The sequence below is a fragment of the Nerophis ophidion genome, linkage group LG26 (genome assembly GCF_033978795.1).
Source record: "Nerophis ophidion isolate RoL-2023_Sa linkage group LG26, RoL_Noph_v1.0, whole genome shotgun sequence".
In the NCBI taxonomy this organism is placed as follows: domain Eukaryota; kingdom Metazoa; phylum Chordata; class Actinopteri; order Syngnathiformes; family Syngnathidae; genus Nerophis; species Nerophis ophidion.
In genome coordinates this window covers 29,884,321-29,900,783 of record NC_084636.1, presented here as the reverse complement: position 1 = coordinate 29,900,783, position 16,463 = coordinate 29,884,321, and the positions used below count along the sequence as shown (strand labels likewise).

Below are 16,463 nucleotides of genomic sequence, written 5' to 3'. Positions count from 1 at the left end.
ACATTTTTGCTGAAACGTGACGGCTGTGAGGGACGACTGTAAATCCCTACAAGCTGTACACTGACCACTCTGAAGTATTTAACTCGTTATCACCTTCCGCACGAATGCAGCTAAGAAAGGCTCCAGAACCCCCGGCGACCCCGAACGGGACAAGCGGTAGAAAATGGAAGGATGCATAATTATAGTATTGTCTCTTGAAAATATTTACTGTAATTAAAAAATGCTTGCTGAAATGTGAGTTACTGTGTAAAAAATCACATTTATTCGCAACTGGCCTTTGACATGCTGTTTGAATTAAAGCATTTTGCCTTCGTCCCCCCTCCTCCTCTGCAGAATTCAGTGCTGAAGTCGACGGCTCCGAAGAGGCGAGCTGTGTGTCTCATGGTGGTCTTGGTGTTCCTCGTGCTTAGCGTTGGACCAATAAGGTAACACTTGAATGAAGGTCTTTTATTTCATGAAAACTGTATTTGGCAGGTAGTGAGTAAGCTCCATATTCCTGCTGGGTATAATTTATGGTGGGCTCCACGATAATTTCATCAGCGGAGGAAATAAACGGGAATCCCAATGACTCACTGAGTAAGACGTTATCCAAAGACTAATTGAAAACAGTGTCAACTACTTCCTGTGGAATTAGCCAGTTCACGCAAAACCCGCTCATTAAATCAATGGCCAACTTTCAGTTTAGTTAAGACTTTGCGATGATTACAACCAGCGTGTTGCAATTAATCCAGGAAGCATGTGAATTTAGTGGTAACATACTGTAGGTGTCCTTGTCCAAGGATGAGTCAAAACTGTTCTCACATGAAGAAAACAAACGTTCATTTAGTCTCTCTGATCTTTTGGCCAAGGTTTATAGGACTTTGTGACTAATAGGTGAATAAACCTCAGAACAACCCTACGGGGTTGGGATGGACGTAAACATTTCCTCTTTGTGAACGTAAGAACAAAACATATCACGCTCCACGAGTTGTGTAAATGAGACATTGCCCAGTTCCTTTCATCTCTTGCTTATAAAACTATAACCTCTTCTGACAAATTAAGACGAGTTATATAAAAGTGCAGCACAGGAAAAAGAGCTAAATTCCGCCCAGTTTGCAAATTTTTGTAACAGATTCTCTGATGTCACGTTAAAAAAATGTTTGCTTTCTCCCGGGCCCTCAACTAGGATGCGAGTTGGTGTTGTTGGCTTTGAGAAGCTTTTCTCTCTCTGTGTGTGCTCGGAATGTGCACTGCAGCACTTATAAAAACCAACTGGACATTTTTTTTTCTTTGCATTTTCTTTTGTAGTTGTGCTCTGCGGGCTGAGGTCCACTTCTAATGTGTCCTTACCTGCTAGCTATGGGTTTGGAGGAATGTAAAATAGGCCCGCGATGAAAATCCCACCCAGTGTTTGAAAAGCACGGAAGGACAGTGTGCTTTGGATCACATGGCCTGGATCAAGAGTACATTGTTGGGCCTGTGGCTTAAAACAAAACAAAAAAACCTCCCTCCCTGTGTGCACAGGATGAGAGCCACTTGGAATTTCATTTTCTCTCTCAAGTGTCCTAACTTCAACTCTCTGCTCTCCTGTTTCCCTTCACCAGTCAGCTTCAAAGCAACACAGACTCTGGGCTGGAGGTTGTGGCCGTGCAGCATGGCCGACACTTGTTGGGTTTCTCCCCAGAAACGGACACTGAGGCCCCCGGGAATGGCGCCGCCGCTGAGGTGGCCGACAGGTAACATGCTTAACATAACATTGCGACCCAGGATGCAGCTGCGCTGGGGCCCTGGCTTAAACTGGCACGGTTCTTTACGACATGTGTAAACATGAGCGCGACTCTTTATCCAAACGCCTTCAGGCGCCCCCGTCCCCAAAGTTGTACTTTGAGTAACAAGGTGGGAAATTGGGGTCGTGGCTTGTTTGACATGAAGCTTTACAACATGAGCAACAGCTTATTTTTCTGAGGGCTTATATATTTTTCTTTCTATTTTAAACGCAATTTGTAAATTTCACCAATAACATTACCTGTCCTGAAAATGTTGTTTTGCAAGGTGGTTGGAATCTATGCCTGTGTTTTGTCAGGCGTACATGTGTGCTGTGTCGCTCGTTAATGCAAGCCAGTCACCTGTAGCATCAAGTTACCACGCAGCATTAAAACAAATACACGAAGGAAGGAACACATTAACATTTACAGAAGGGGTGACACGAGAGGGGGAATGCAATCAAATCTCAGGGTCTTTCCTGAATAGGAAGCCGTGTGTACAGAAAGGTTAATATGGGCCCTTCTGTGAGAGTTATGATGAGGCCCCTGTGCTCTGACATGTTCTCCAACAGAACTATTACCAGGACTTCAGAGACAAGAATGTGAGGTTTAGTTAACACAAAAACTCAGATCAGGGAGGGATTTATTTGGTGGCCAACCTTGCAAGCGGCCACTGACTGTAAATCAGGGCTTTCCAACTCTTGTCCCGGGGGCCAAATCCTGTCCAGGAATGACACCATTCCGACCCCCGAGTTCAGTTTAAAACTTGGTTGACAAACATTTTTGCAGCCAATTCCTAAAAAATCCTGTTTTATAGAGGAACTTGGACCACTATAAACACATTTATGTAATTTTATTTGGTAATTTATTTAGTAATCACAAAAAGCCGCTGCCTGACCAAGGCTCATAAAATCTGTTGCGACTCCTCCCACCCCCATCAAGGACTGTTTTCACTGCTGGGCTCTAGAAAGACGTTCCGCAGCCTCCGTAGCAGAACCTCTAGGTTCTGTAACAGCTTCTTCCCTCAGACCATAAGACTCTTGAAGGCATCACAATAATCCTCTCAATTCCCCCCAATAACATATTAACTCACTGAAATATAAAGACAATATCACATCCATAAATGTGGATGCAAAGCAAAAGTGCAATATATTTCTCTGTACAGTAATCTGTTTATTTATATCTGCACCTTATTGCTCTTTTATCCACCACTACAACGAGCTAATGCAACGAAATATCGTTATCTATACTGTAAAGTTCAAATTTGAATGACAATAAAAGGAAGTGTAAGTCTTAATTTCATTTATTAATTTTTTAGGACAATGTACAATTAAATTATGCATAAAAGCAGAGACGATTTGTACCAGACTGTAGCTTAGTAGCAAATTTCCATCTGTAGTCATAAATGGGGGAGGGAGATGATAAATACAGTGCAAGTTAAAACACTATATAAATGCACCATCCAAAATATCATACATACACACAGCATTTACCTTTGCTGGTGTCGTAATGTGGGATTTACATAACTTAGGCGTTTCTCAAGGCAGCCCTTTTCTGTTCTCTCTTTTTTTGGAAGCTATATGCATTTATTTCGTAATATGATTTATGTAGTTAAAGTGTTGTTTACTTCAGATGCAGTCAGTAGTCTCAGATGCTGTCAGTAGTCATGTGTTCAACATGTTTAATTGTAGAAGTAATGTTCCTCATGGTTCTATTTTAGCTTCTCCCTATTTAATCAGTTGGATATTCAACTGGTGGCTTGCGAGTTCAGTTACAAAACTTGTAAAGAGACTCACATTTTTGCAGCAGATTCTTAAAAACACTAACATGCTTTTATAGAGATGATCTTTGACAACCTGTTCTGCAGAAGGTCCTTAAAATTTCCCTTGTGGATCAATAAAGTTTGTCTAAGTCTAAAAATAGCATAGCGCTCCTGTCACTCTGATAAAACAAAAAGACCAAAATCCAATGTCTGCTGTAGAGCGCGCTGGTTTTCCGGAATATACAAAATCAATCAATCAATCAATCAATGTTTACTTATATAGCCCTAAATCCCTAGTGTCTCAAAGGGCTGCACAAACCACCACGACATCCTCGGTAGGCCCACATAAGGGCAAGGAAAACTCACACCCAGTGGGACGTCGGTGACAATGATGACTATGAGAACCTTGGAGAGGAGGAAAGCATTGGATGTCGAGCGGGTCTAACATGATACTGTGAAAGTTCAATCCACAATGGATCCAACACAGTCGCGAGAGTCCAGTCCAAAGCGGATCCAACACAGCAGCGAGAGTCCCGTTCACAGCGGAGCCAACAGGAAACCATCCCAGCATCGCAGAGATGTCCCCAGCCGATACACAGGCAAGCAGTACATGGCCACCGGATCGGACCAGACCCCCTCCACAAGGGAGAGTGGGACATAGAAGAAAAAGAAAAGAAACGGCAGATCAACTGGTCTAAAAAGGGAGTCTATTTAAAGGCTAGAGTATACAAATGAGTTTTAAGGTGAGACTTAAATGCTTCTACTGAGGTGGCATCTCGAACTGTTACCGGGAGGGCATTCCAGAGTACTGGAGCCCGAACGGAAAACGCTCTATAGCCCGCAGACTTTTTTTGGGCTTTGGGAATCACTAACAAGCCGGAGTCCTTTGAACGCAGATTTCTTGCCGGGACATATGGTACAATACAATCGGCAAGATATAAGACTGATAGTGAAAGGTGAAGTTCCACCCCGCCTCCTCAGTCCCCAGCTTTCTGGAAATGGTTTAGTTGAATATCCCAGATTTAGCTGGTCCACATCAACTCTCACAACATAACTCGGGTGTAACAGTCGGAATTAAAGTCTGTGGACTCATGTAGTCTAGAGGCCATACTTAAGGATCGAATGTCATTGATTGCAATCACTCTCGCCCTCTAAGCCAAGTCCCCCTATTTCTTGTGATGACACATTTTAACCCATAAGGGCCACTGTAATATCTGGATTTGTACACATAAGTTTCACAGACTCCAGAGCAGGGGTGTCAAACTCATTTTAGCTCAGGGGCCGCATGGAGAAAAATGAAGAGGATTTACAGTGTTAAAAACGAGAGAAGGAAAGAAAAATCACATATGGTCATTTATAGACACAGATGTGTGGCACAACACACCAGCAGCAGAACCACTGTAATAATAGCAGTGAAGAGCAAACTGCTCAGCTACTGGCCATACATATTAATTAATATCATGTACATCACAGCTGTCGAACTCAAAGCCCGGGGTCAGAACTGGCCTGCCATATCTTTTTTTATGGCCCGCAAAAGCCTAAAAATCATATGCGTCAAGAACATAATAGTATTTGTTCTTTCCATTTTGACAGCAAACATGTATTGTTTGCTGTTTGCATCCTTTCATTTTCTACCGCTTGTCCCTTTTGGGGTCGTGGGGGGTCGCAAGAGCCTATCTCATTGGGGTGTGGGAAAAAAATCGATTCTCACGTTGTGCGATTCAGAATCCATTCTTATTTTTAAAAAATCGATATTTTTATTTTAATTGTTTTCTTTATCAATCCAACAAAACAATACACAGCAATACCATAACAATGCAATCCAATTCCAAAACCAAACCTGACCCAGCAACACTCAGAACCGCAATAAAATTGAGAGAACACACAAACACGACACAGAACAAACCAAAAGTAGTGAAACAAAAATGAATATTATCAACAACAGTATCAATATTAGTTATAATTTCAGCATAACAGTGATTAAAAATCCCTCATTGAGATTATCATTAGACATTTATAAAAATTAAAAAAAAAGAACAATATTGTCACAGTGGCTTACACTTGCATCGCATCTCATAAGCTTGACAACACACTGTGTCCAATGTTTTCACAAAGATAAAATAAGTCGTAATTTTGGTTCGTTTAATAGTTAAAACAAATTTCCATTATTGAAATCAGTTGATAAAACATTGTCCTTTACAATTATAAAAACTTTTTACAAAAATCTACTACTCTGCTTGCATGTCAGCAGACTGGGGTGGATTCTGCTGAAATCCTATGTAATCAATGAGTAGAGAATCCTTTTAAATCGGGAAAAAAAATCGTTTTTGAATTGAGAAATCGTGTTGAATTGGGAAAAAAAAATCGATTTTGAATCGAATTGTGACCCCAAGAATCGATATTGAATCGAATGGTGGGACACCCAAAGATTCGCAGCCCTAATATCTGAGCTTGAACATATTATTGTCATACATTTAAAAAAAAAAATTTTTGTTAAAAAAAATAAAAATACTTGAATATCTGCTTGTCTATGATGTCAAAGCAAGCTATCCATCAATTTGCACAGTAAAAATGACAATAGATTTTATAGTGAAAAAATGGCAACTCAATTGCCAAAGTTCCATCCATCCATCCATTTCCTACCGCTTATTCCCTTTGGGGAAGCGGTGCCTATCTCAGCTACAATCGGGCGGAAGGACCGCGCACACCCTGGACAAGTCGCCACCTCATCGCAGGGCCAACACTGATAGACAGACAACATTCACACTCACATTCACACACTAGGGCCAATTTAGTGTTGCCAATCAACCTATCCCCAGGTGCATGTTTTTGGAAGTGGGAGGAAGCCGGAGTACCCGGAGGGACCCCACGCAGTCACGGGGAAAACATGCAAACTCGACACAGAAAGATCCCCAGCCCGGGATTGAACCCAAGACTACTCAGGACCTTCGTATTGTGAGGGATAGAATTTTCCCATTTATAGTAATACACTGTAAAAACGACAAACAGCAAAAAACAGTCAGCTGAGTCGCCAAAATTCTACCATAAAAACATTTTTTTCTGTTTACAGTAGCATTTTGTTAAAAAAAATATTGTATGGTAAAATTCTGGCAATTGAGCTAGAAGAAAATGTGTTGGCTATTATGTAATATCATCATGAGGCAAATCCTTATACTGTACAATATTATTCATAGATCATATGAAGGCCCTCTGAGCACAGCCATAACTGAATAACGAGTCATACCAAAGACTATGAAATTGGGGCCCATTACCTCCCTGCTTTGCACTAGGCATCAGGGGTTGGAACTGGGGGTTAAGTCCCCAAAATGATTTCCAGGTGTCCCCACCGCTGCTGCTCACTGCTCCCCTCACCTCAAAGGGGGTGAGGATGATTGGTCAAATGCAGAGGATAATCTCACCACACCTAGTGTGTGTGACAATCATTGGTACTTTATAACTGTGGGCCTCAATGAAAACGAGTTTGACACTCCTGAACATTATATGTAAATATATCAGATTCTAGCCAATGGCTAATTTTCTGTCTGTTGTCCCGAGGCATGTTATCATGCTGTACAGTGCAGCAACATACTGTATGCCAGCTGACTGGACAATATGCACAACTGAACACTAGACATAGTAACATTCATAAAAAACCGGATGCGCACCTCCTTTAATTCATAGCAAATAGCCCAATAGATATATTGTGATTTCCTGGGCCATAGTTATTACCTAATAATTTTGAGTCAATCAATCAATCAATGTTTATTTATATAGCCCTAAATCACAAATGTCTCAAAGGACTGCACAAATCATTACGACTACGACATCCTCGGAAGAACCCACAAAAGGGCAAGGAAAACTCACACCCAGTGGGCAGGGAGTCATACCATAGACCAGGGGTGCCCATTACGTCGATCGCGAGCTACCAGTCGACCGCGGGGGGTGTGTCAGTCGATCTCGAGCCAGGCTTTTTAAAAAAATAGACCTAAAAATTAGTGATCATCAATCTTCACCAAGACGTCACTTAAATGACATTCACGTACCGGAGGGTCTTGTGAGATGACGCTGGCTGCTGCAAGATCATTATTATGAAAATATGACCGAGAGGAAGGCGAGAAACACTTTTTATTTCAACAGACTCTTGCGCCGTACCTTCCGTCAAAACTCTAAAGGCCGACTGCACATTTCCTATCTTCACAATAAAAGCCCTGCTTCATGCTGCCTGCGCTAACTAAATACAGAGTCTCGGAAAACTGGCGTGCACAAGCGATCCCTCAGAAAGCTGGCGTGCACATCACTTGTGCACGCCAGCTTTCCGAGACTCTTATTTTGTTAGCGCAGGCAGCATGAAGCAGGGCTTTTATTGTGAAGATAGGAAATGTGCAGTCGGCCTTTAGAGTTTTGACGGAAGGGACGGCGTGAAAGTCTGTTGAAATAAAAAGTGTTTCTCGCCTTCCTCTCTGTCATTTTTTCATAATAATGAACTGGCAGCAGCCAGCGTCATCTCACAAGACCCTCGGGTGCCGTGAATGTCAATCAAGCAAGCTACGGAATTTTCCGCCAATGTTTTTCTTGTAAAGTGTATGGAAGCTGGATGAATTAGATGCCAGAAACCAACCAATTTCATGTGGTATTGTACAGAAAGGACAACTTTTTTTCTCCTCCATTTGAAAATGTGGGCATTATCATCATTACTGTCTGATTCCAATCAATGCAAGTCATCAGAATCAGGTAATACACCAACTTATATTCTTGTCTTCGTGAAAGAAAGACATCTATATGTGTTACACATGCTTGTATTATCATTAAACACATTTAACTTGTTTACAAAAATGTCTCTTTCATAAATAAATAAAAATAAATGATATATATAAATGAGGTAGATCCCCTCGAGTTGGTCAATTGAAAAGTAGCTCGCCTGCAGAAAAAGTGTGGGCACCCCTGCTGTAGACAATAAAAATGGGACCCATTACCTCCCTGCTTGGCACTCAGCATCAAGGGTTGGAATTGGGGGTTAAATCACCAAAATAATTCCCGGGCGTGGCCACCACTGCTGCTCACTGTTCCCCTCACCTCCCAGGGGGTGTAACAAGGGAATGGGTCAAATGCAGAGGACAAATTCACCACACCTAGTGTGTGAGCGACTGTCAGTGGTACTTTAACTTTACTTTGATAATAACCACACACACATTTATTTTGTAAAGTACTTAAATTTTGCACATGCTTTGGCCGCACACGTTTATGAGCGGAAAATGTATACATAAAACTTTGTATTTACACAAGCGCTTCTTTTTATTCATTAATTTAACAAAAGGCCTCTTTGTGGTGGTGCATTTCAAAGTCAATCATCAATCAAAGTTTACTTATATAGCCCTAAATCACGAGTGTCTCAAAGGGCTGCACAAGCCACAATGACATCCTCTGCTCAGATCCCACATCAGGGCAAGAAAAAACTCAACCCAATGGGTTGAGAATGACAAACCTTGGAGGGGAGCGCAGATGAGGGACCCCCTCCTCGTAGGCGACTGGTGCAATGGACATCGAGTGGATCTAGCATAATATTGTGAGAGTCCAGTCCATAGTGGATCCAACATAATAGTGTTAACATTTCCATTCTGTTCCACATGGTCTTTTTGACTCAAAACATGAGGCTCTTTTAGTTTAAGTCAATCAATCAATCAATCAATCAATCAATGTTTATTTATATAGCCCTAAATCACAAATGTCTCAAAGGACTGTACAAACCATTACGACTACGACATCCTCGGAAGAACCCACAAAAGGGCAAGGAAAACTCACACCCAGTGGGCAGGGAGAATTCACATCCAGTGGGACGCCATTGACAATGCTGACTATGAGAAACCTTGGAGAGGACCTCAGATGTGGGCAACCCTCCCCCCCACCGAATGCAATGGATGTCGAGCGGGTCTAACATGATACTGTGAAAGTTCAATCCATAGTGGCTTCAACACAGCCGCGAGAGTTCAGTTCAAAGCGGATCCAAGACAGCAGCAAGATTCCCGTCCACAGGAAACCATCCCAAGGGGAGGCGGTTCAGCAGCGTAGAGATGTCCCCAACCGATACACAGGCGAGCGGTCCATCCTGGCTCCCGACGAGCGGTCCATCCTGGGTCTCGACTCTGGACAGCCAGTACTTCATCCATGGTCATCGGACCGGACCCCCTCCACAAGGGAGGGGGGGACATAGGAGAAAAAAGAAAAGAAGCGGCAGATCAACTGGTCTAAAAAGGAGGTCTATTTAAAGGCTAGAGTATACAGATGAGTTTTAAGGTGAGACTTAAATGCTTCTACTGAGGTAGCATCTCGAACTGTTACCGGGAGGGCATTCCAGAGTACTGGAGCCCGAACGGAAAACGCTCTATAGCCCGCAAACTTTTTTCGGGCTCTAGGAATCACTAATAAGCCAATTAAAGTCAATTAAAATAACTGAAGTGCACAATTTCTATTGAAAGATATTGGCTGATTACACACCTGATTGGGCATGAAAAGGTAGCAAAGCTGGTGGAGATCTCTTATACTGTAGTAGTATTCTATTAGAATAGAAAAAATAGAATAGAATAAAATGGACTTTATTGTCATATTTGCATACAACGGGATTAGGGACTCCAATTTAAGGTGCGGTAGTGGGAACAAATATGGGACAAAAATAAATTACACAAGAGGTAATAAAGATAAAACTAAGAATTAAGACAAATAGACTACTATCCAATAAAAATAATAAGCAATCCTCTACAATATAAAAAGAAATATAGAAAATATAAATACTGTGTAATATACAGAACATGACAAGAGTACCGGAATAATAAATAATAATCTGTGTCGGATATATTGCACTCGAAGGGTAAAATTGCACAGTAGGGTATTAGGGTAGGATATTGTATAGGGGTGAATTATCTTTAATAGTAGATTAGTAGTATTCCAGTGTTCTAGTTTTCATTCCATTTTTCAATGATGTGAACTCCTTTTAAAAAAAAAATCCTAAGTATTGCAGGTGGTAACATGCATGAGTTTCACACCAACCGATATTTTAAAGCGCAAGCAAAGGTCGATGGAGCTGCTGGATGCTCACCACTCATTATACTTCAAATGCATTTATTGCCATTTTGTAGGGTTAGTACAAAATTAGGTTGCCCGCAGCCACCGCTGTTAATGCCAATGTTTTAGTTAAATATAAGTTTGTTGGATAAAGACCACTAAATGCAGGTTTATAATAATGTCGTGTGACTCTGTCGTCCCTTGACTGAGTGACAGACGCCCTGCCAGCTCTACACTTGGTAACCATTAAAATGTAATCAATGCAATTCCGAAAAAAGTACCCAATAAAAACAAAAATCCATAAATTTCACAGCCGGGCCCCCCTTGAAGCCGTGCTGATTTCTCCTCGCTCGTCATGGCCGTTTGACGACCAGCCATCTTGGCTCCCGCTTTGCACTGAAAGCATTTTTTCTAATGAGAAAAACGTTGTTTTTTTTCCAACGGGTCATTAAATGTGAATTTGTCGCATGTTTTTTCCCAGCCTTTCCACAAGTATCGAAATCTCATCGGTGTTTGATTGTGATGTTGCAGCTCTGAGGACAAGGCCCTGATGGTGGTGAAGGAGCTGAACTTTCTCCGCACACAGGCGCCATGCCAGCCTCCTGTTAATCGGACCAAGTGTTTAGGGTGAGTGTGTCTTCCTCTCCTAAAGATCACACATGAAAACCCTCAAATGGTAATAAAGTAAGAATGTGTTGACTTTGATTGACAGGTTGGCCCATGATTTGAAGGGGTGGGTCCACCGTCATGAGGTAGAGCTGACCAAATCCAGGCGCATGAGTAACAACCACCTCAAGCACTCCAGGGCCATTCTGGTAATCTTCATGTTTAAAACCTCATTGCATGTACTGTGAGGGGTTTTATGTCACCTCCTCCTCTTGCTCTCATTCCTCTTATTTTGAAGTGGATTTAATCCACTAATTTTTATCACTTTTATGCAGATGACTGCCAAATTTATATGCCGATTTCAAAAAGCCACGGCCCCCTGACACCCCTTCTTAACTGTCTATGTGACGTCAAGGCTTGGTTAGCCCAGAATTTTTTAATAATGAATGAGGGAAAAACGGAAATTTTAGTTTTTGGTCCGGCCCTTACTGACTTGGGACCATTGCAAAATGATGTGTGTCCCAAAGTCACCAGCCTTGGCGTCACTATAGACAGCGATTTTAAACTAGACAAACAAGTCAATGGCGTTTTAAAATCGTGTTTTTATCACCTTCGTCTTTTAGTAAAGGTTAAACCGTTTTTATCTTTTAACCTTCTTGAACAAGTCGTGCATGCTTTTATTTCAAGTGGCCTGGACTACTGCAATGCACTTTATGCTGGCATTAGCCAAAAAGCTCTCTCCCGGTTGCAGTTAGTCCAGAACGCGGCAGCACGACTTTTAACAGGGGCCAGGAAACGCCAGCATATAACCCCAATTCTTCAGAGTTTGCACCGGCTCCCTGTTCATTTTAGAATTGAATTTAAAACATTGCTGTTTGTTTTTAAATCTTTACATGGACCGGCACCTCAATATATCTCGGACCTCATCCAAATTTACATCCCTGCGCGCGCTCTGAGGTCCGAGAGCCAGCTCCAGCTCGTGGTGCCCAAGACCAGACTTAAGACCAGGGGAGACAGGGCCTTCTCTGTGGTCGGCCCTAGGCTCTGGAACACTCCGCCGCTCCATGTTCAAACTGCTTCCACAGTGGAGTGTTTTAAGTCTCGTCTTAAGACCCACTTTTATTCTTTGGCTTTTAACACTACGTGAGTTGTGTGGTCCTCTGTTCTCTGTTGTCCTCTGTGTTTTTTATACACTTTGATTTTTATTTTACTGTTTTAATTGATTTTACCTTTTAAAATAGTTTTTAATCATATTTATTTTTATATTGTTTTTATTGGTTTTATTTTTATTCATTTTTTGTTTTATTCAGTCATTGGTGGAGCATAATATTGTTTTTAACATGGCTGTGCAGCACTTTGGAAACTTTATTGTTGTTTAAATGTGCTATATAAATAAAGTGGATTGGATTGGATTGGGCAGCCATGGGTACCGTATTTTTCGGAGTATAAGTCGCACCTGCCGAAAATGCATAATAAAGAAGGAAAAAAACATATATAAGTCGCACTGGAGTATAAGTCGCATTTTTGGGGGGAAATTTATTTGATAAAACCCAACACCAAGAATAGACATTTGAAAGGCAATATAAAACAAATAAAGAATAGTGAACAACAGGCTGAATAAGGGTTAAGTTACATGATGCATAAATAACCAACTGAGAAGGTGCCTGGTATGTTAACGTAACATATTATGGTAAGAGTCATTCTAATAACTATAACATATAGAACATGCTATACGTTTACTAAACAATCTGTCACTCCTTATCCATAAATCCCATGAAATCTCATCCGTCTAGTTTCTTACCTGAATGAGCTAAATAATATTATTTGATATTTTACGGTAATGTTGTTGTACTTGTTGTACTTGTATAGCACTTTTCTACCTTCAAGGTACTCAAAGCTCTTTGACACTACTTCCACATTCACCCATTCACACACTGATGGAGGGAGCTGCCATGCAAGGCGCTAACCAATGTGTTAATAATTTCACACATAAGTCACTCCTGAGTATAAGTCGCACCCCCGGCCAAACTATGAAAAAAACTGCGACTTATAGTCCGAAAAATACGGTAAGTAAAAACTACAAGCTCCTCCCCTTTCCATCACTATACGATTTTTTTGTATTATGTATGTATTTGTATATTTATTTATTTATTTATCACCTCTTTACAATAAACCAGAAACTTGACAGTTCTTAAGGACAAAACTTCCGGTTTTGTAAAAGTACTAGAATTTTTTTAAATTTTTTTTTTAACCATTAACACGTTTTAAACATACATTTTTTGTCATTCAAAAGATGCTTGATTGGTTGAACAACACAAAGATATATTTAAAAAAATGGATCATGCATTGCGTTTGTCTAATACAGTGGTTCTCAAATGGGGGTACGCGTACCCCTGGGGGTACTTGAAGGTATGCCAAGGGGTACGTGAGATTTTTTTTTAAATATTCTAAAAATTGCAACAATTCAAAAATCCTTTACACGTATGTTTATTGAATAATACTTCAACAAAATATGAATGTAAGTTCATAAACTGTGAAAAGAAATGCAACATTGCAATATTCAGTGTTGACAGCTAGATATTTTGGGGACTTGTTCCATAAATATTGATGTTAAAGATTTATTTTTTTGTTAAGAAATTAGAATTAAGTTCAAGAATCCAGATGGATCTCTATAACAATCCCCAAAGAGGGCACTTTAAGTTGATGATTACTTCTATGTGTAGAAATCTTTATTTATAATTGAATCACTTGTTTATTTTTTAAAACATTTCTAGTTATTTTTATGTCTTTTTTTACAAATAGTTCAAGAAAGACCACTACAAATGAGCAATAATTTGCACTGTTATACAATTTAATAAATCAAAAACTGATGACATAGTGCTGTATTTTACTTCTGTATCTCTTGTTTTCAACCAACAATGCTTTGCTCTCATTAGGGGGTACTTGAATTAAAAAAATGTTCACAGGGGGTACATCACTGAAAAAAGGTTGAGAACCACTGGTCTAATACAAACACTTTTTTTTTGTTTAATACACATCTTAGTCAATATGTTTTTAATGGATTTCCCCTCTCCCCATCAGGAAACAGAAAATAAGGATGCAGAGACTTCCCAAATTGTGACCGTTAGATACACAAAAACCGACGAAGACAAGTGAGTTGATGCGTGATGTCATTGTTATTTGTACAAGCAACTGCATTTCATGATGAGAGACTCCGTTGCGATGCAGCTGTTTAGAAGTTTAAAAGGTGTTGACATGCGAAACCCAACTAATCTGTTTTGCAACATGAGAGGCGTCCTGGCTGGTCCAACCGCTAAAGTAAGCGATGAGGGGTCGCCATGAATGACTGCTCTATCCTTCTTTTTACAAGTTAGTCTACAATCTACAGTCGTGGTCAAAAGTTTACATACACTCGTAAAGGACATAATGTCATGGCTGTCTTGAGTTTCCAGTAATTTCTACCACTCTTATTTTTTTGTTATATAGTGATTGGAGCACATACAGTACTTGTTGGTCACAAAAAACATTCATGAAGTTCGGTTCTTTTATGAATTTATTATGAGTCTACTGAAAATGTGAGCAAATCTGGTGGGTCAAAAGTATACATACAGCAATGTTAATATTTGCTTACATGTCCTTTGGCAAGTTTTGCTGCAATAAGACGCCATCCACAAGCTTCTGGTTGGACTTTTGACCACTCCTCGTGACAAAATTGGTGCAGTTCAGCTAAATTTGTTGGTTTCCTGACATGGACGTGTTTTTTCAGCATTGTCCATACGTTTTTAAGTCGGGACTTTGGAAAGGCCATTCTAAATCCTTAATTCTAGCCTGATTTAGCCATTCCTTTACCACTTTTGACGAGTGTTTAGGGTCATTGTCCTGTTGGAACACTAAACTGTGCCCAAGACCCAACCTCCGGGCTGATGATTTTAGGTTGTCCTGAAGAATTTGGAGGTAATCCTCCTCTTTCATTGTCCCATTTGCTCTCAGTCAAGCACCAGTTCCATTGGCAGCAAAACAGGCCCAGAGTTTATACTACCAACCACCATGCTTGACGGTACGATGGTGTTCCTGGGATTAAATGCCTCACCTTTTCTCCTCCAAACATATTTCTGGGTATTGTGGCCAAACAGCTACATTTTTGTTTCATCTGACCACAGAACTTTCCTCCAGAAGGTCTTATTTTTGTCCAGATGCTACCAAAAGCGCCTTATTGCAGTGAAAATTGCCAAGGGACATGTAACCAAAAATCAACATTGCTGTATGTATACTTTTGACCGAGCAAATTTTGGTCACATTTTCAGTAGTAAATTCATAAAAGAACCAAACTTCATGAATGATTTTTGTGACCAACAAGTATGAGCTCCAATCACTCTTTCACAAAAAAAATAAGTGTTGTAGAAATGATTTGAAATTCAAGACAGCCATGACATTATGTTCTTTACAAGTGTAGGTAAACTTTTGACCACGACTGCACATGATTTTGAAGTATATTGTTTTAACAACCCTCAGATCAAAGGCTGACTTTTTTGTACTTATCAGCAAATTCGTCATGTATTTTGGCCATATGTTTTGTGGTTAGATATATAGATAGTACTTTATTGATTCCTTCAGGAGAGTTCCTCAGTTACTCCATAATACAAGATTTTTCTTAAGATGTTGTTTTTCAAGTTAGATATAAAAATGTCAATGTCGAATTTTTTCACCTGGTGTACAATACACTGGCAGTTATTCGACAATACCTCAAAGTCTAGCAGGACATGAACAGCAATCTGTTGTGTGTCGCTTTTTATTGATTCTGAGACTGATCATGGAAATAATCTCCATGATTATAAATCTTAATATTTTCATAGCAAGAGCATATAAAACTTTGTAAATACGAGTTTTAACATTATGAGTGCCCTCTAGACTAGGGTTGTACGGTACACCGGTATTAGTATAGTACCGCAACATCCCTGCAGGCGTCAAAATGTAAACAAACACCATTGGTAGATCTACACCTAACATCCAGTGTAATGATACCAAGTACAGGAGCGAATCTAGTCGATACTACTATGATTGCGTCGATATTTTTGGCATCACAACATCTTCTTTTGTTTTTAAAAAAATGCATATTATGTTTATAAATACATACTCGGGAAATATGTCCGTGGACACATGAGGACTTTGCATATGACCAATGTATGATCCAGTAACGACTAATGTAAAGTATCTATTACATTTTCACAGAAGTGGGGGCGGTATAGCTCAGTTGGTAGAGTGGCCCTGCCAACAAATTGAGTGTTCCAGGTTTGATT

General features: G+C 40.2%; 1 protein-coding gene across 1 annotated transcript in view; it reads left to right on the top strand.

Moving 5' to 3' along the window:
- Positions 1-16,463, top strand: part of atf6 (activating transcription factor 6) — a 103,404-nt gene that overhangs the window by 47,061 nt on the left and 39,880 nt on the right. The window contains exons 9-13 of the mRNA XM_061888611.1: positions 334-425; positions 1,584-1,715; positions 11,092-11,187; positions 11,273-11,375; positions 14,248-14,318. Of these exons, the coding sequence (XP_061744595.1) occupies positions 334-425; positions 1,584-1,715; positions 11,092-11,187; positions 11,273-11,375; positions 14,248-14,318 (494 nt within the window). The remainder of the gene's footprint in view (positions 1-333; positions 426-1,583; positions 1,716-11,091; positions 11,188-11,272; positions 11,376-14,247; positions 14,319-16,463) is intronic.